The sequence below is a fragment of the Hippoglossus stenolepis genome, chromosome 5 (assembly GCF_022539355.2).
Source record: "Hippoglossus stenolepis isolate QCI-W04-F060 chromosome 5, HSTE1.2, whole genome shotgun sequence".
NCBI lineage: Eukaryota > Metazoa > Chordata > Actinopteri > Pleuronectiformes > Pleuronectidae > Hippoglossus > Hippoglossus stenolepis.
In genome coordinates this window covers 9,660,791-9,680,483 of record NC_061487.1, presented here as the reverse complement: position 1 = coordinate 9,680,483, position 19,693 = coordinate 9,660,791, and the positions used below count along the sequence as shown (strand labels likewise).

Genomic DNA, 19,693 nt, shown 5'->3' with positions numbered 1-19,693 from the left:
AGCACATCACATCATCACGCACACAGAGGATGCACGTGCCATTGTACACAGAAGGCAATTGATTGTTTGTTGCACAAAGAGCTACCGAAAAAATGAGAAGCAGCAATGGCGAAAAGTAAAATGCAGAATTTAGCCTAACTGCACAACAAGAAATGCACACACTGAGGTAAATTATTAAGGGTGTGGGGTGGAAACCATTATGTAGAAATGGGAAGACGGGCCACAGAAACAGCTGCTCAGTAAACTTCCAACACTATTGCCTACTGTGCAAATGGCAACACAAAGCAATCTGTGGCTGCATTGTTTGTTCTGTATCCACATATGACACACCAATCAAGGCTTACCTCCACCAACAGCCCCGTTCAATTCAAACAAGCTGCACCAAATTGGACACACACATAGATATCAGTCTCTTAAACATGCCTGATTTTTTTCATCAGCATCCATGAATTATTCCCTGGGAAAGCAGTGAAAATGTCAAAATGACCTACATCAAATGATCTCTTTCGCAATGACAAAAGAAAGTGATTTTCAAAAACATCTGAGATCCACTCCTTTGCCTGGATCTGTGGCAAATGTTAACGGGTTCTTCCTTGTCCCCTTCACCAGGTTTCAAGAAAACCAGAGTCTGAAATGACTATTTTTACTGTATTCCTGCTAATAGACAAATGGTAATGAAAACATAACCTCTTTAGCTTGAGCAACTCAAAGGTTCAGAGCTAAGTGAATCAAAGCTGACTTACAGGCCACCAAACAATGTCAATCAAAAGACACTAACCAAATGAGAACACAAGGGAATGCTAACGGGGCAATGAATGTTGGTAAAGTGTTTGACAGGTTTTGACTAGAGGCCTGTACACCTAAACCCAGACACCCCCAGCCGACTTACTGCCTGTAAGACCAAGCCAATCTCAACTGTAAGTGAACTGTACTACAGGCTTACGTGTAACATTTATTCTGCTTGTATTTTGGCCAAGTGAGGGCAATTAAACCATTTCTAAAACGTGCAAGTGAGTGAAGGTAGAGCGCAGGTCAGCAACCACATAAAAGGGCCCGAGCCTGTAATGAGATTAACTTCTGAATCCCTGCATGCACAGAAAACATGAATCAGTGTGTGTGGCTGTTTTACTGCCCCAAGACTTTTTTATGCTGTTAGACATTGGCAGACGGTCAAGAAACCGGGGCACAATTTGTTCTTTTCTTTCTGACTTCATTTCTCTATCTTTTCAGAAAGCAACAGCACCCAGACCAGCTTCTCTTGCTGCGGGGGCAGGAGGCCACCGATCTCACACCATCCGTTTGTGTGCATATGTGTGCATTTGTGTCTCGTGCATGTGCCCGAAGTAGGGCCACTGCCTGGTCTAATTTGTCATTCGAAGAACTTGGCAGTAAAGCCAAAAAATATTAAGAGGATTTATTGGATATGTTCACAGTAGAGTCACTGTCGAATCCTGCATAAAGTCCTACAAAATAACTTCTTGGCACATGTGTTGGGGCACAAAGTGACAGCGGGGATAGGAACGTGTATCGCAAACATTTGTCAAAGGGATAATATTCAAGAAAAAAACAATTAATGAATTAAAGTATTTTAGACTTTCGCTCTTGACTAAACGCCATATGCTTGAAACGCCCCTCAGTGCCATTTATATCAGAGTACAGTGTACATGTCAGGCATACAGAGGCCACGCAGACAAAAAGTCAATTTGTTCAGAGCTCTGCACAAAAGACGCCAGTTGCTCAGCAGAGAGGGGCCCCTACTTGAAGACGACGGGCCGTGATGCATGTGTCTCTGCCTGCGATCCCTCCTGTAGGGCTGCAGTGGGTTCTCATTGTTTAACTGCGGCCAGCTTGTAAGAGGGGAACTAATTAAGAGCTGCCTGTAGGTGGCCCAGGCAGACTTTTAAAGGTCTGAGAGGAGACATGGAAGAGGAGGAGGAGGTGGAGGAGGAGGAGGAGGAGGAGGAGGACGGGGATCGTGGCCACACCCGGCAAGAGAAGGACACGACTGACTGCCTCAGGTCACAAGATGACAGACATCACTGATCTGGTGCTGCTTGACAGAATACAGAAGCACGGGATGTGTTTCTGGATGAGAGTTTTTAGACAGGCTGAGAGATGAGAACGGAAAGGAAAGAGGGAATCACAGCAGAGGGATAGAGAGAGAGAGAGAGAGAGAGAGAGAGAGAGAGCGAGAGAGAGATAAGACACAATCACTGCAATCAGCTAAACAAGACCTTCCTCTGTTTGGGCCCAAGGACACACACACACACACACACACACACACACACACACACACACACACACACACACACACACACACAGACACAGACAGACATTATTACAACTTGTCTTGATCTTAAAATTATATGATTTATATTTATGTTGGTTATTTTTGTCCCCATGTGCAAACAGATTTAGGTCCCAACAACATGAGTAATCAGATATACACACACACACACACCATATCAAACCACTGAGCCACGTACACAATCAGCGGAAATCAGTGTTTGTCTGAACCGTAACAAATCAAGCCTCATTTACACAGGGCCAAGTAAACAAATAAAGAGTGTTTACAGTAAAAAAGGAAGAACTATCTTAACGGTATATGTTTTATACATAAGTGTCTGATGTTGGAATGTTTACTTAAGATATTAACAAATCAATTTAACTTGAAGAAATAATAAAGATTTGTCATCTCAGATCTGTATGTGTGTGTGTGCGTGTGTGTGTGTGTGTGTGTGTGTGTGTGTGTGTGTGTGTGTGTGTGTCCGGTGTGTGTGTGTATATTGGGTTTAGAGGAGCAAAAGACATGATTGCGTGGACGCTGCCCTGCACAACTTCCTCTTCAGAAGCAGACATCACAGCCGGCTGTATTGATGCCTCTCTCACATGTCAACAAACACACACACACACACACACACAGACACACACACACACACACACACACACACACACACACACACACACACACACACACACACACACACACACACACACACACACACACTGCTTCAGCAGAATCAAACAAACGGTTAAAGGTTCCTGCCGATGCTGACACAGAGAAATAATACTGATAGAGATACCAGAAATGGCAGATAAAGTCTGTTTGAACAGGCGGCAATCTGAACACAGGAAGGAGCCAGCGCATGTCAAATTTACATTAAGGCTCGAGGGTGCGGATATGCATTAATTCCTGAATATAAAATAACAGAAAACCGATGCAGTGTATGTGCAGGCACATCGCCTCAGGCAGTATGGGTGGATCTGGTAGCTGTCTACAGAAATCCAGATAAGGATGTCAAATGACAGTGCTGTCCTTCGTGGCGTGACACCAGGGGCAAAACAAACCAGCTGTTATGGGAGTGCCCGACAGGCCCAAATCCGAGCCCGGCTGTTGTGGGCACGGTAGCACAGCAACGGGTACAATTAGACGCAGTCTGTCCCCACAGCTGGAAAACTCGCTCTCACACACTTAGGCATTAACACCCAGTGGTCACACACCCATATACACACGCAACTAATCAGCTCCACAGAAATACATCAAAAAGATTATTCAAAAGTACATACACGTGTGCCCACGCTAATGGGATGACACAGGCTGAATGTTTCTTTACCGAATTCATTTGGACAATTTAATAAACCTGGCCTCATGCTTTTACTCTGATTAAATGTGTAAAAAAATCTATCATAACATAAAATGATTATAACAAAGACCGGTAACACAAGCTGCAGAAATAATAATCATAGTTGGATTGTCGTAAGCAAACAGGCCCCTAAAACAACAGGCTGTATGTTGTTTTAAGCCGTACCAGCAGGTTGCCTGCAGACTGTGTAAGAAGAGTGCCATCTTCTGTTAGGGAAACAAGTGCTAGATTACTAGATATGATATGTTCCTTTTCAATATTCTAATAGAGAAGCTGGACAATTAGGATTCAGAGTCCACTACTTTGATAGTAGCAAACATGGGAGCTGCTGTGGATATGCAACCATATCCTTCTGTGGTTATGCAGCAGTTTACACATATCTGTCTTACATCTTTCAATAGATAGTGACATTCACAAGGACACCAATATTACAACTGTTGAAGAATCGGACATTTTAATTATGGTTTTTACATTAGTTGCTAATAGAAATGTATTTATATTTCCATTTATATGTTATGATTGTGGCTCATGTCATTACGTCCTCCACGTCCGGCCAGCTTTAAAGCCCCAAACTGAAATACTATAGTGTACAATGCTACCATATATAATTTTAGGTGATTTCTTTCTAAATCTAAAACAATTTTAAATTTTTCTGTCTTGTTTACACCGAGGGAATGTGATCGTATGCTGGTTAAGATGATCAGAAAATGCTGTTAAGATGCCAGTGTCTTATTCAGACTATGTCTTAATCTGGTAAATCTGAATATTGGCATCCATGTAAACATAGTCATTGATGCAGTTTGAGTAACTAAAGAATATATTAGCACAGCATATTCATGGATCACCAATTGCCTTTGGTTTTGCTACTTACCTTTTTCTTCACATATCAGCAGGTATCTGTTACAGTTTCAGTATATTCAAGCAGTTTGATTTGTCTACTTTTACACGGTGACAGCTGCAGACACACTGTAAAGCACAGAGAGTCTGACTATGGCAAGGAAGATTCAAGGAAGAACAAACTAATTCTTTAGCACTAATTTGAAATAAAATACATAAAAACAATAGGTTTCTATTTAGGACCAAAATACACCCATAATAAAATATGAGTTACTGTAATCACATTTTCCAGGAGTGACGATCAAATGTCAAATGATTAATGGCAGTTTGGGTGTCGGCTACTTGTGGTTTTCTATACAATGTCAAAATTGACATTTTCCTTCGCGTTTTTTGGCCCATCAGATATGCTCAGGGTGGAAGGAGTAATGGAGAGGTAGAGAAAAGGGAAAGAGGAAGAATAGCAGGAGAGCCAGTCCAGTACCTTGTGGAATTCAAGTGGTGTGTGGAGAAAGAGTCCTGGACCGGTGCCACGAACGGGCAGGTCAAAAGAATGCAAGAGAGCGAGTATTCGAGCAAGTATTCTGCAGCTTGTAACTCTCGTTTTAGCGTTGCAGTTTGTTTTATTAATTTGTTGTTACTAGGAATGAAAAAGACTGGATGGTTGGAGAGTCTTTTATCACCCCTCACGACTAAACTAACTAAAAACAAGAAATTGAGCGACACGGTGCAAGAACTTTGCCGAATATGGTAACAACTGTGTTCCTCTGTACAAAAGGTTGCTGAGCTTTTTGTTTTCAAGAGGGCACAGGGAGGAGAATGCAGAGCAAAGCCAGAGGCCAGAGATGGAGTTGAATGACAGGGGTGACTGTATATCTGCAGGGAACAGAAGCAGGGAAAAGAAAGCCCATTAGACAAAGAGAGTAAAAACAACATCCACGTCTATGAGAATCAACACCCATGCACTCATCTATTATTTCTTGTCTTTGATTTTAGATGTTGTTATATATTATATGATCTAAAATGATATTGTATTGTTGATTGAACTGATTCACCACTTTGGACCAGATCTAAGCTCTGCCTCGTCCTCACCATCAAGCCCTCCTGATCGCCTCTGCTCTGGATCCTCAGATCGCTACTGCTCCTGCACCCTCCTCCTCCTCCTCCTCCTCCTGCTCTGACACAGTTCAATCCTTCCACCTGATATTTGGAAGTTTTAATAAAGACTGATTATACTGATATTACAATCCTGCCTCTGTGTTCAGCTTTTCAACTGATATGTCTGTGAAAGACTCATAGTCTGAACAGATTTATTGGACAGGCTCCAAGTCTTAGATTCAGTGAATAAGTCAAACAATAGAAAGATCTTGTTTCAATTTCTATAATGACATTATCCATCTCAAAAATTTAATAATTGTATTTTTGGGACATTAGATCCTCTCTGCGCAACACGGTACTTCAAATTTGATTCACACCTATGAGAACTAATTCTAAAATGCAGCCAACATAGAAGCTTATAAAAAGGACTAAATGTAATACAGAAAAATAAACAATTCTGCATGTCAACATGTCGCAGCAAATCTCAGAAGCCTTCAGTGGACATGAGCTGTCAACAGGATGGTGCAGATCACTGTGGCAGATGTAAACTTATGTATATACATATAGTGACAGGGAACAACCACATGTACACAAAACATCAACTACATGATAACCCCTGTGTGGACTCCACCAGTCTCCCACTGCAGGAATCAAGCCAAACACTATTGTTGATATAATTTCTGCATTTTTTCCACTTTGCTCCTATTGTGGTTTTTAAGACATGACCTCCAGGCCTTTCACACGTGCACAACACAGCGGGAGGTTCTCTGCACAGATGCGTTCACAACAGCAACAATTCCTCCACGTTATTCAGGCGAGAGGTGGAGCAGGCAGAGGCAGGAAGTGATATATTAACTCAGCTGCAGAGATCAAGTGATCATGTTTACAGGCCCCCCCGACAGCGTCGTCAGCTCTAACACCACAAACTCTCTTGACAAATCTTCGTGGGTGTCTTCGACGTGTATGCCGCCTCTTTTTAACCAGGTGATATTTGTTTTCTCTTAGTTTTTTTTCAAATTTTTGCATCTGTCACATGTGAGTAGCGTCATCAACCCCCCCCCACTCGCTCACGGTGAATCCAGCGAGGGATCCCCTGCTTGGACAAAATCGTTCACACACCTCTGTACCTCTTCCAGAGGAAATACGGAGGAACTGTGGAGTTCAGTGCATGTCAGAAAGCAGCTTAAGTGAACACGTGTCGTAAAAGATGCCTGTGGAAACATGGGAAAACCCCATGTGGGAGAACTGGGGATGGAAAGAGGGATGGAGGGTGAACTCTTGTAGCAATCATGAGCACGCTTTATACAGCAAGCTGACAGAGGAAGCAAAGAAATCACATTTTGATGAAACTCATTTGTATGAGTGGGTCAGCAGGGGGAAGAAACATCGTCGAAAAAATCACACAGCAACAAAGAGCAGGGAATTCTCAACCTTCTGAGGGCATGTGGCGACAAGCTCTCAGTACCCGAACATGTCCTACATCCAACTGAGAGGGATTTCTTTGTCATTTCCCTCAAGACTAAAGGGATAATCCTCTTTCTAAGTCTCTGTACCTGGTAAGGCCTCGGCCCTCGAGAGCCTCTTTAACCCTCGAGAGAGTTCAACAAAACAACTTCATTTAGAGAGCGGCCTGAGGGGCTCTGCTGCTGAAGGCCTTTACGATAATGACAAGTAGGAAAAATCTGTACAACGTGGATCAGCCAGAGCAGGGTGATGCAACTCCAGAAAAAAGCAAAGGGAGAATGTCATGGGACTTACTGAGTTTTGTCCGTCACCACTGGCAGGGGAATGTCCTCACTCATGTAGTCGAGCTCATCAGTTATGCTGTTGGTGCGGGAGATGTCGAGGGAGGTGTTGTTGTCGTGATTCCTCCTCACTGTAAAGCACAAGAATCATGTATAATATTACAACACATGCATCTTGGGCTTATAAACTATATACAATATTTAAACTGACAAATGTTTTTTTAATTAACTTAATTTGAATACAAAGAAAACATATATAGCTGTGTTATAGCCCTTAAACTACCAGGTACAAAAGTGTTAATTTAATCACTTTGCAAATCGTCTAAATTCTCTACAGGACTTTTTCACATCAGAGAGAAGACATCGTATCTTAAGTTGAAAAAGGACAAAGGACACTGTTCCATTTTAAAGCAAAAACAAGCAGAGAAGGGCAGACGTGTATAAATGAGATAAAAGCAGACACAAAGAAATGACAGATACCTGGAGAGCCAGGACAGCTCAGAGCAAAAGACGACCAAGAATGATGAGGAGGGCCTGACGTCATGCAACAACAATAAGTGGAGAATAAAAAGAAAGAAGAAAATCAAAAGGAATCAAACAAAAAAGTTGAAACACAATTTACAACAGTGGGTTTCTTCACTTCAATTCTAAACTAGAATGGCAATGAGTGGATCAGAAACCTCCACCAGGGCCCAACAGTCGCATAAAGTCCAATCAAGCTGCACCAAATTGCACAAACCCATAGATATCATTCCCTTAATGTACCTAATTTATTTCATCAAGATCCCTGAAAAAACACCTTTTCTCACTGCTGGGTCACACTGGGTGCGTGTGCAGCACATGGCGGCTGTGTCCGCTGATCTGCTGACTCTCGCACACGTAGCGTGTCTGCTTTGGAGCTGCTACCTGAGGTTCATGGTATCACTACTGTGTCAGTCAGACAACTCACGTTCAAATGTTTATTGCAACAGTAGAACATGTTAGTGTTTGGCGTCTCGGCTCCAACTTAATCCCTCCCCCAGATATGATTACACTCACGCAGTGCGGCAGCTCTAACCTGATAACATGGGGCGCTGAAAAAAAAACCAAGACATTCCACGACAAAATGTAATGGGCTCTTCCTACGTACCCTTCAGTTTTGTGGTAATCTGTTCAGTTGTTTTTATGTAATGCTTGCAAACAAACATACAAATGGAGGTGGAAACATTCTCCTTGGCTTAGGTAATTAACATGAAGACTCCTGAAGAGGAACTTTTTAATTGATAATTTACACCAGGAGACAACCTGTGCAGGAGCATAAATTGCAGCGCTCCAGCTCAACCATGCAGCTGGATGGCTGCTGGCGCGGCTAAAAACTACAGCAAAGAACAACATGTGTCGAGGGGGCCTTGACCTGCAGTCAGACCGTCAGCAGAGTTTGACATGTCTCTCCTCCAAACCACCGGGCCTCCATTGTGACCGAGAATGGAGAGGCAAATCTCCGTCCAAGAACAGAATGACCATTCCAATTCGAGTAAAAACCATTCAGCCTCTCTTGTTTTCCATCATCGAGTTTGTTTAACATTGTCCAAGCCGGAAGAATAGACATGCAATAGAGGAGAGGGGAGAGGAAAAGTGTGTGGGGGGGTGTAATCAGAGCCACCTTTAGAGCCCCTAACTTCAACTCAGTGAAGGAGACATGCACCTACTTATCAGCTACACAAACAGGATAAGGGTTTATGGACATGTATGTAGTTTATCTGGACCATCAGTGCAAACGTGTTTTGGACGGGAGAGAACGAGCCGAGGGCAGGAGAGAGAGAAAAAAAGGGGGAAAAAAAGACTGTGAGATAGAGCTAGAGAGGGAGAGAGGGAGAGAGGGAGAGAGGGAAAGAGAGAGGGAGCGCGCCATTGAGAGACTCTCACAGACAGGGAGGTACGTGGGACCAGACAGATAAGTAGAGCGATAAGCCGGACATTGACCAAATCAAACAATGACCAGTTTATTTCTGACCACTGGTGCTCCACAATGACACTCATCAACTCCACAACCCCTCTGCCGCCTCTCTTTCGGTGTCCCCGTCTCGGCCTCCCCGGGCCCCACTAGGACCCTGCCCCATTCCTATCCGGGCCAGCCATGTTCCTCCCTCACCCGTGGTGTTGGCAGGGCACCCAGTAAAGAAAACAGGCCAGGTCAACCCAGGACCAGTGTCTGACTCGCTCTCTCTCTCCCTGTCTCTCTCTCTGCTTGGCTCTGGTTTGGTCCAGTTGGGGACAAAGGCAGAGCCAGTGAGCGAGTCTAATTAAAATACTGTCTGGGCCACATTAAAAAGGAAGGCTAGCTAATGATTAACACAGAGGAGTTTTTAATGAGAGAAAAAGAAGTACTTGACTATTGGAAGGGGCTGCTGCTCAGACAGAGCAGTGAACACACACACTATATGCTCAGCCTTTGTGTCTGTCGTTTGGACAAAGAACAACTGGTTCATAAAAAGAGTCTGTCTTCTTGTTACTTGGATTTTATTAGCACCGTTTATAGTTTAAAGTTGCACGATTAAGAAGTGGAAACTGGAGGGAGCTACCCCAGGACCAGAGTTGACTGAAATATCTGTTGATAAAAATGATACATAACCCATTATAAAGATCCCGTTAAGTGCATCTCAGTGGCGATGGGAGTTAGAAGGACTAACCTGTTTGTCTGAGCATCCTGTTGATTCCTGCAGAGAAAGGGAAAAAAGGGTTAATATGGGAGCACACAGCAATTTGCGCCGAAATTACACAAACGTAATCAATGATCTCTTATCAGTTCCTGCTTTGAAACACAGCAGCATTTTTAGTTTTTTAGGCCAGTTGACATTGAAACATAAAAGAGGGACGCACAGTGTCTACTTATTCATATGTGCATATTCATGCATTCATTCATTCTCTGCCTGCGTTTGCCATTTTATTCATTCAGTAATTTCCGGCGCAGTAACGCCAGCTCTTCCTGCCTAAAACAAGGTTATTTTTAAGACCATAATTAATGAAATTTAAAACCAATGTCAAGTACAGCAGAAATGAGGGAATATCAGAGTCACAGAATTACTTACACTTCCCTATATTTGAAGGTGAAGCAGCAGAGTAGAGAATAACCCTTGAAACACCACGTTATCTCACAAACTATAGAGACAGTAGGTATCCATTGTCTTCCCCACAGCCAGGCCGACTGCAGTGAGATAAAGTCTAACGAGGATGTCTGTAGACTATCAGTTATCAGTTCAATGTTGGTCTCGTTTGTAGTTTTATTACAGCGTGCTCATATCTGTATCATAAAGAATGTGATTCGGTAACATTTAGGACACATTGCACACTATGTATGCCGCCAAAAAGCTAACCCAAATTGGTACTTACATGAACATTAACATATTTACGTCCTCATAAGTAATATTTTAAAGTATTTAAGACTTTTTAAGGCCTGAAATTCAGATAATTAAACACTAGAGAAACCAAACTCCTTAACAACATCAGCTAATTCATAAACAGCATATAGTAAAATCATAATTACATCAATTTGCTATTTAGGACAACTGATTTATAGAAAATACTGTATAAAACCTGATGTATGCTGAGCTTACACTCAGATGATGCATGTTCACTGAGTCAGTGAGGAAAAAGCAGAAGAAGAAGCATCACTGATCATGAGATATCTTAACAGCCATTGTTTCCAAACTCCCTGTCTTTCCTCGCTTGGGTTCTAACGTATATCTGGACAACGTTTAATTAGAATTGGCAACTGCTCGAGTTCATGGAGTTGAACGAATCAATTATAGAGGGTTGGTACTCGCTCTCATTAAAACTCAAAAATCTTTACAACAATATTCTGTAAGAGTCGCTGGCCTAGATCCGCGGGACGCGGTGGCTGGGATGTGTCCGTTTGTTTGTTTTGCTTTCGATTTTTCTTTGATTTTTAATCATTGTTATTTGCTGCATATTCTGTGTATCTGTTATTATTTTCAAATTTTCACAATTAATAGCAATTGTTTTAAGCTTTTCCATCTCTCTGCTATATATGTTTTTAAGAAATCTAGGAGTCAAGCATCAATTTGAATCATGATGACATTTAAAAAAAAGCAGCAACCCCCAGAATAGAGATTCCTGTTTTATGGCTGGTTTAGCAAAGGTAATTGAGTCCGATGCTGTTTCACCTCTACACATTATCATTAGTGACAGCAGGCTGCAGACGTTGGTTTCTTCCATCCCAGCTTGTCCAATTCATTTTCCACTCCTTAGTCTCAACCTGTCTGACCACAAGTGAATACACAGAAAACTGACAGAACATAAGATGTACCTGTTGAAAGTTTAATAAGGTTCATGTTATTGTATAGATATGTGACTACTGGATGAAATGGGATAGCTAACTGGTTTGGCACTTTTTTCCTCTCACACTTTCTCACACATGTTCTCCTTCATCTCCATCTAAGATCCACCCAATTAGGCAGGAAACTAAACTGTTCCCCTCGTAAGTGGTTGATGTTTTAGTGATGGTCTGCCTTTATGTCACTCCAGCTGCTTTTATGACTCCACGCTTTGACAGGAAAAACTCATTAAGTGCATTTATTAACATGAAGTCTGGGTCAAAGGAAGTCAAACCGCCACCCCCTTTAACCAATCAGCTGTTTGTATGGATTCAAAACAAAAAATTTGTATGTTTTGGGTAAGTGCTGAAACAATTAGGAATCCATAAGGGGGAAAATGTATATCTTAATAATGAGTGTATGCTCTGAAATCAACATAATCAATGTAGTCAAGCTTTTCTCAAAATTATGACAAAAAAAGATCTTGGCTTTGACATGATTACACCAATATTAGTAAACTGCAAGTGTTATAAATTCCAACCTTGACAAGTCCATATAAGTTTTTTTTTCTACCCAAGCTCAGCGTGTCAGTGGCCAGCAAAGAGGACAAGTGAAGCAGTAAAGAGCTTGTAACCATGACCTCTAATCACCACTGAGACTTAAATGGCTTCCATATGGCCCACTCGAGACACCTGGCAGCCATCTTGGCTCTAAGGGGGAATCAGGATAGGGCCTCTGTTTATTGTGTGAAAATGAGAAACCAGCCCATTACAACCCCTCCAATAATGTGTCATACTCTAAACTGATTGCATAAACTGAGAGAACCAAACAAAGCTTAGCTCTAAATACCACATTCAAATAGATCCTTTACGCTGTAATTAGCTCTGTCAGGCAGAGGTGCTTTGTGCCTTGTCTACACTACTGCAGATAGTTTTTGCATAGACGTCTTACTCCTTGTTTAAAAGAAAATCTCCAACCACACGAGCTCCGTCAAGATAAGTAGACAAAAACGACTACAAATGCTCAAACAAGCATGCTTGGCCAGTAGGTGGCGATAAAGTCTATGTCAATGATCTGTTAAATACCAGAGAAGAATGCTGCTGACCAAGTAATATTGGGCAAGGCAGACAAAAAGTGGTGTGGTAACGCTAAATGCTAAAAAAGCAGTGCTAACCAAATGGAGCAAGACTGGTATTCGGTTGCCATTGTTGTTGTTTCTGGTGCAGGCTCATTACACACAGCAACAGTGGACTGCACAAAGTAAACTGTGACGTCATTGTTTCCCAAAGGATCCATTTCACGTTCATGTACACACACAGTTTTTGTAAATCTGCATTTTGGAAGGCGATTGTAAAAAATCCTCAGTTTTAGTGACTTTAAACCATTTGCGTGTGGAGGAGATGCCCGTATGCAGAGGGAAAGGTTTGTTGAGCAAAATATCCACATTTAGTGGACAGTGTAAAGAAGGCTTAAAGAATATGCTACTGTCAATGAGTAACATGCTCACGGTTATGCTGTTTATACATGCAGATGTTTAGCAGATACTATGTTCAACATGTTAGCATGCTAACATACAAGAAGTAAAATTCAAGAACTAAACACAGCTGAGGTTTATGGGAATCTCTGTGGTTTTGTAAGTCATTGGTCAGAAACCATTGGCCAAACTGAAATTTCTGTCATCACCAGATTTGCTCATACATGTGTCTCACTAATATCGCCACAAAGACTGAGAAGAGAGATATTGTGATTTATCTATTTATGATTATGATCTGCGGTGGCGGCAGTGAGCCCCTATGCTCTAAGTATAAACACGTTTGAATAGGCCCCCATCTTTAGCAATTTTTTACTGTCAGATCTAAAGTAGTGTGACACAATAAGATGTTGGCCTAACAGTTTATAGCTTTTGTGGTGACTCTTCAAGCCTAAAGGAAAAAAATTACGTATTATTAGATTTGGCGACAGAAATATTCAGTGAAACTTATTTTACGTTTATCTACAGTATTTATTTTCAAACCATTTAAAATACAGATGAAAAACAGGACAAAAGTACAAGCTGAAGACTCATTTTTCTCAAGCAAGTGCCAAAACAAATGTCATTCCAAAGAGTTGTTTTGGCTACCTAAATGCCCTGAATGCAAAAGCACATGAAACTTCCATTTCCAAGGCTTTTAAGGCAGCATGACATCATTTCACATCCCTCATTATTTCATGAAACAAAACTGTCCTAAGAGGAACAGATTAAAAAAAGGTGGGTTTCATCTCTGCAGCTCGAATGTAGTCCACATGACATATGATACTTCATTGCCAGCTGCCCTTGAACTGTATTACAACAGCAAAGATAGCTACATGACAATATTCAATGTTGTTGACAAACACCTTCACAGAGCTGGGGGCATCAAGTTCTGAATAACCACACTGCTGTGAAGTCAGTTTGATTGAGCAGTAATATAATGGGCCTTAGATCTTTTATTGTGAAATTGTGGTTCACTTGTCTGAGACTGAACTGTTGAAGGAAAGATAACTTTCAGAAGCTGGATGGTTTTCTTTGAATGATATGTTTGGGTTAATGAACTTCAGAGTGACAATAATCCTCAATATATTTGATATCTATTTCTAACTGTCACTGTACATCACAGTAACAATGAGAACAGTACTATTCTCAGTGCATTACCTTCGGCATTCCCCCTCGGCTCTTCCAAGAAAAAGGTGGCATCTTTCTTCTCCCCAGAGTCATCGATGTGATCGTAGGTGATCTGGGGGATGGATATGGCTCTCTCTGACCCTTCACGCATAGAACCATTATCCCTGGACTTCAGCCTCCTCTTGGTCCCCCTTTTCTGACAGAGGAAACAGCAACACCCACATCAAAAAGTGTGTCGGGATTATAATAATGACATGTAGAGCAATTACAACAAATGGGATTATTAAAAGAGTCGATACCTGAAAATAACCAACAGAATTACATCCATGAGATGATGTCACAGTCAAAAGAAGAGTTTTTTTTGCCTTTACTTCACACTATCCCCCTTAAAATTAGTTACATAAGCTCCTTATTATAGCTCAGCCTCCGTATAGTTCACACATTGTATCACTGCCGACACTGCACCAGCCAGCCTGTCTCACAGTCCATTATACTGCATGTTCATGAGTGAACGAGGTCCTGATGTTCGTGAACTCTTTCATTTACAACAGCAACTCCTGTCCAAGCTGAAGGGGACAATCCAGTAATCAAGTCTGAATCTAATCCCAGTTACTTCCTATTTGGGTACAACTGTACACATGAAGTTGATGAGGCAAAGGGATAAACAAGATCAGGTCATCAAGGTCATGGAACTCACTGTCCCTTGCCTGCACAACATAGATTCTTTAAAAACCCAAAGCCAATAAAAGAAAAAAAAACACTGGACTTATTGACCTATCTCAGCCACTTTCATTCATTTAATTTCATAGTTTAATTTTGAAATCAGATTGCCACGAGTTTTGTGGCATGTTTTAATATTGAAGAGTCAAATCGTTTGATATAGACTGGAGACATTTTTGTAAGATTAAGCCATTTACTTTACTTGCTAATGCAGTTGTCTGTTTGAACAACAAACTGTTAGTGATAGTCTGGTCACAATGAATCACATCTGAATGAACATGTCTAGAAAACATTATTCTTGGAAGAATGAAACAAACCCATTCTGTCATACAAGTGTGTTAAAAACCCAAACTTAGCTAAAAACACTGATATACAGAAACACCCAGCTTTCTTTTATATACCTGTGTAGTTCATGTAGTTGGGGACAAGCTGTTTAATCTCAGTTTAACACATAGCTTTTTTATACCCATGTCCCAGCCACTTTCTGGACCTCAATGGGGCTCCAGTCCAACTCTCAGACCAACCGACACTCACCAACGTCATGGACGTGGCCTTTATAGAAACTCAATTATCTGGACTCAGTGGATCAGACTTTGGCATTGACTAGTGGCCAACAGTTCAGTCCAAAAACCCAACGTTTGAATGACTCATTAGGAGAGAGAGAGAGAGAGGTGGAGCAAGACTCAAAGGGAGAAAGGAAAGGGAAAGATGTAAAGGTAGGAAGAAACTGTAACAAGTTTGAAAGACAGGAACAGAGAGATGGAGTTAATATAAAAAGAGGAGAGGGATGAAACTCATTGTGAATGGGAATGAGCGGGAATGAGATGAGGCAGAGGAAAATAGAGAGGGGACAGAAAGAGCAGAAAGGAGAGTTAAATAAAGCCCATTAAACAGAGAAGAAACAGAAGCAAGTCTTGAATGAGGGTTAGAGGAGAGCGAGAGAGAGAGAGGGAGAGAGAGAGAGAGAGAGAGAGAGAGAGAGAGAGAGAGAGAGAGAGAGGTAAATCAGAGGAGAAAGTCACAAGCTGAAACAGAAAAGAGCGGAAGCAGGCTTCACTCTCCCCAATGCATGTGGGCTCAATGCTACACAAAGATTTTTTTGTTGTTGTTCTACTAGACAAAGGTTTACTCCCATGAGAAAGGCGGCGGTGACATCATCTCAACTGACTGAGTCTTTGTGCCGCCCAGACAAAGGCCTCAAGTCATCCTGGTGGAGTCAAGCCTTGGTGGGGGGGTGCACGAGTGAGTATGTGTGTGTGTGTGTGTGTGTGTGTGTGTGTGTGTGTGTGTGTGTGTGTGTGTGTGTGTGTGTGTGTGTTTGTGGGAACTTAACTTGCCCTTTTACGCTGCACGGCCCAGACACAACATAGCTAATATTGTTGTGAAAGGTGAAATGCACTAGGAAACAATACGGTGTGGGTCAGCCATTCAAAACCACAGCGTGCACTATCACAGTCTGATGACTTCTTCTGACAACGTGACGAGTCCTTGTTGTTCCACAGCTCAAGCTCAAAGGGGAATTCAAATGTCTATTATAACGTATTCCTTTTTAAATGCAATATAGGAAATACCATGTATAGATTTTTCATATTAAAATGTCATATCTAAAATAAGAATGAACAAATAAATGGACATTTGCCCAAAGTTTGGACTGAATTATGTAAATCTCTGGATGGAGTTTCCCCTCAGTGGACAGATCAAAGTGAAGAGACAGAACAAACGGAGGAGAGAGAGAGAGACGAGGAGTCTCTGGTTGGATTTAAACCAAGGGCATCACAAGGTTAAAGACAAACTTAATATCTAATGGATATAAAGTTTTTTTTAGGGGAATAACTGGCCTGTCTTCTGAGAAAAGGAAATCGAAATCAGCTGAAAACTCACGAGCCACAAAATACCATTGGTTCAGCATAGAAGTTCAAAGTAATAATTACCGATATGTGCAGTTTCCTAATGTTAGGACTGGAGTTGTCAGATTCCACTGTGGTGACAGCCTCTGGAGTCAGGACGTACATTTTCCATGTAGCAGCACAGCCGTATGGTTTCTCTGCTGCATAACACCTCCACAGCGTCTGAGGAGGGCAGGTTAAAACACAGAGTTACTGTTTGTCAGTCCAATCCAAAATTTAAAACCAATCACAGGACTATGCCAGTGGTGCAGCAATAAACCAGGTACATCGTGTACTACAGTTTTTGGTTTAACATTTTAAAATTAAGTTTTTTTGATTGACTAAGAATATTTATTAATACAAAGTCATAAGGTTGATATTTGTCAGTGTGCTGCAGACATTCAGGTGTCTTTGTGTCACAGGTGTATAAACTGTCAGTGGTTGTGTGTCAGTTGTATTCAGTGTGACTGTGACCCTTGTAATGGTTCGATTTCTGGCACAGGTTAACTTCAATTCACCTCTGGCCCTTCTGGTGTGCAGCTCACCTTTTCCACAACTCAATGGGAATTTCCAGAAAACAAACACTACAACTTTTTCTCTGTTCAGTTTCCAAACTTTGCTGAAGTTTTCACTGGCAAGATCTGAGGAGTGCAAGTTTGCACCTTTCAAAAAAAATAAAGATCAGATTCTGAAGCCATGTTCACGGTCCAATAAAAACATGTCCATGGGTCTGTTTACTGTCTGACCTGGTTTTTTAAGGATATCTTGTAGTATAGTATGAAACGCTTGAGTACATCACCACAGCACACAGCGGCCCCTGCATTTGATTTCAGGATACAGGACATTAATATAGTGATGGATTCAAAATAGTTTAGTTTATATCTTTTATGAGAAAACCCAGATGCCCTTTGGTATTTCCTTAAATGTACAATATGCAACTTCGGCCCCTACAGGTCTCTTTCTGTATTAAAGTTTTATTCCCATTACGCACCAAAAGCCAATGAATAATCGTGATTAATTACTAGTGACCAATACAAACAGTGGAAGGAAAAACCGCCGACTGGCTAACTGGCTAGCATTGTTGTTTAGCCCGGAAGTTATAGCAGTGACGGGCATATCACAGGTAAATTGGACATAATGCAAATAAAGATGACAAAAATGGGGATTTGTCTGGGTTTGAACATTCTTGGAACATTTTAGAAAATGTAATTACACAAGTCAACCAAATATATAAACATAGATTTAATCTTTTAACACATTTGAATGAAAACAGTGTTACATATTATATCTTTATAGTCAAGATGCTTCAATTTGATGCTAAAATGTACCTGAATGAGACAAGCTGCAGCAGGAATCTGTCTGTTGAAATGCTTCTGTCTCTGCTTCTGTTGAACCTTTAGAGCAAAACCTGAGCCCAAGATACCCTGGTAGGGGAGAAGTAAGTTGTAATGTACCAATAAAATGTATATCACATTAAAGATGTAGGTAGATACTTTGAATTTAAATCATTAAATCTGCACATTAGTACTAAAAATGATAAAGATAAATAATCTTATTGTTCCTCATCACTAAGAGCAAAGGGTCAACCAAGCTAATACGGTTGGGACATAATGAAAGAAAGTTTAATAAAATTTAAATGGAAGTTGTTCCTTGATGCTTATGAATCTAGGATTAAAATTATATTTACAGCCGGCAGAGCAAAGAAGGAGATGGCGAAGACGCTGAAGCAGGAGGCGATGGCCTTGCCGATCCACGTTTGAGGAATTTTGTCTCCATAGCCGATGGTTGTGACCGTCACCTGTAGAGACAGAGAGGAAATGGAGTTCCTATTAAATCTATAGAGATTAACATAAACAGAATGTAAGAAAAATGTATGACATTCAGTGTCCTCGATTGACACAAGAAAGACTTAAGACAAATCAAAGCTATACGATGGCATGTTTAGGGAAGCCAGAGAGTTTATTCGACATGCATTTCAAAACAAGAGTCAGACTAAAAACAAAGCCTCACAGTAGAGTAAGTATTATAATACTTCTCCTGACAAAAGGAGCCCATGAGAAATCTTTTAATGAAATTACTACTGATGTGTTTTATCAATGTAGAGTTCATCTCAGGATATGTTATGATAACCGTATTTTACCCCATATGAACCTGAAATATATGTGAAAATTGTGTGACTTGAATGCCATTGTCTTTTCATTTTAAATCAAATGTTTGCTTGTGTTTAAAAAGTATGTTTCAAGTTATGTGTTTTTATTCTAACTTTATTCAAGAGGTTTACTTCTTTAAGAGTCTCGTATGGGCTGTTACTGTAACTGGTTTCATGCAGTGGCACCATCCATAGCTCTATTATTACACCGGCTTCCCATCAGAAGTAAAGCTCATGCACCCACAACAAGGGCGGCACAATTTCATTTGTCATCACTACACCTGGCATTCCATTGGTTTAGTGAATTTTGACTGACATGCACACAGGAGCAGCGTGACTGCGAGGAGAAGAGCTGAAGCTGGAGCACAGGAAATCTGCCCAGGCAACAATTTGAGCACAAGCAGAGTAAACCTAAGCACAAGTGCATGAGCTCAGGATTTGGAGAGAAATCAAATCCTAAATCTGAATGTGGTATCAAAAGTCCTGCTCTCAAACTGAAAGAGCCGGCTCTTGAATAAAGAAGAAAAAACACCATGTTAAACAGACAAAGATTGAAAAGAATAAAAGATGCCTCTCATTTCTAATAAAAACACCAGTCAGTGCAGAGCTCTCAGAGGTTTACCTCAGTAGTCTATAACAGGGGTTAAACAACAAAAGAAAAAG

The 19,693-nt window shown here is 41.1% G+C and overlaps 1 protein-coding gene across 2 annotated transcripts in view; it reads right to left on the bottom strand.

Annotated features, from left to right (window-relative positions):
* The window catches only part of kcnq1.2 (potassium voltage-gated channel, KQT-like subfamily, member 1.2), a 176,158-nt gene that overhangs the window by 133,356 nt on the left and 23,109 nt on the right, over window positions 1-19,693 (bottom strand). Inside the window, exons 8-14 of one of the 2 annotated variants that reach the window (XM_035156458.2) lie at window positions 18,569-18,679; window positions 18,210-18,305; window positions 16,927-17,064; window positions 14,306-14,471; window positions 9,991-10,017; window positions 7,802-7,855; window positions 7,335-7,452 (exon numbers count right to left, since the gene is read on the bottom strand). In XM_035156458.2, coding sequence (XP_035012349.1) covers window positions 7,335-7,452; window positions 7,802-7,855; window positions 9,991-10,017; window positions 14,306-14,471; window positions 16,927-17,064; window positions 18,210-18,305; window positions 18,569-18,679 — 710 coding nt within the window. The remainder of the gene's footprint in view (window positions 1-7,334; window positions 7,453-7,801; window positions 7,856-9,990; window positions 10,018-14,305; window positions 14,472-16,926; window positions 17,065-18,209; window positions 18,306-18,568; window positions 18,680-19,693) is intronic. The other variant, XM_035156461.2, reaches the window with a different exon arrangement.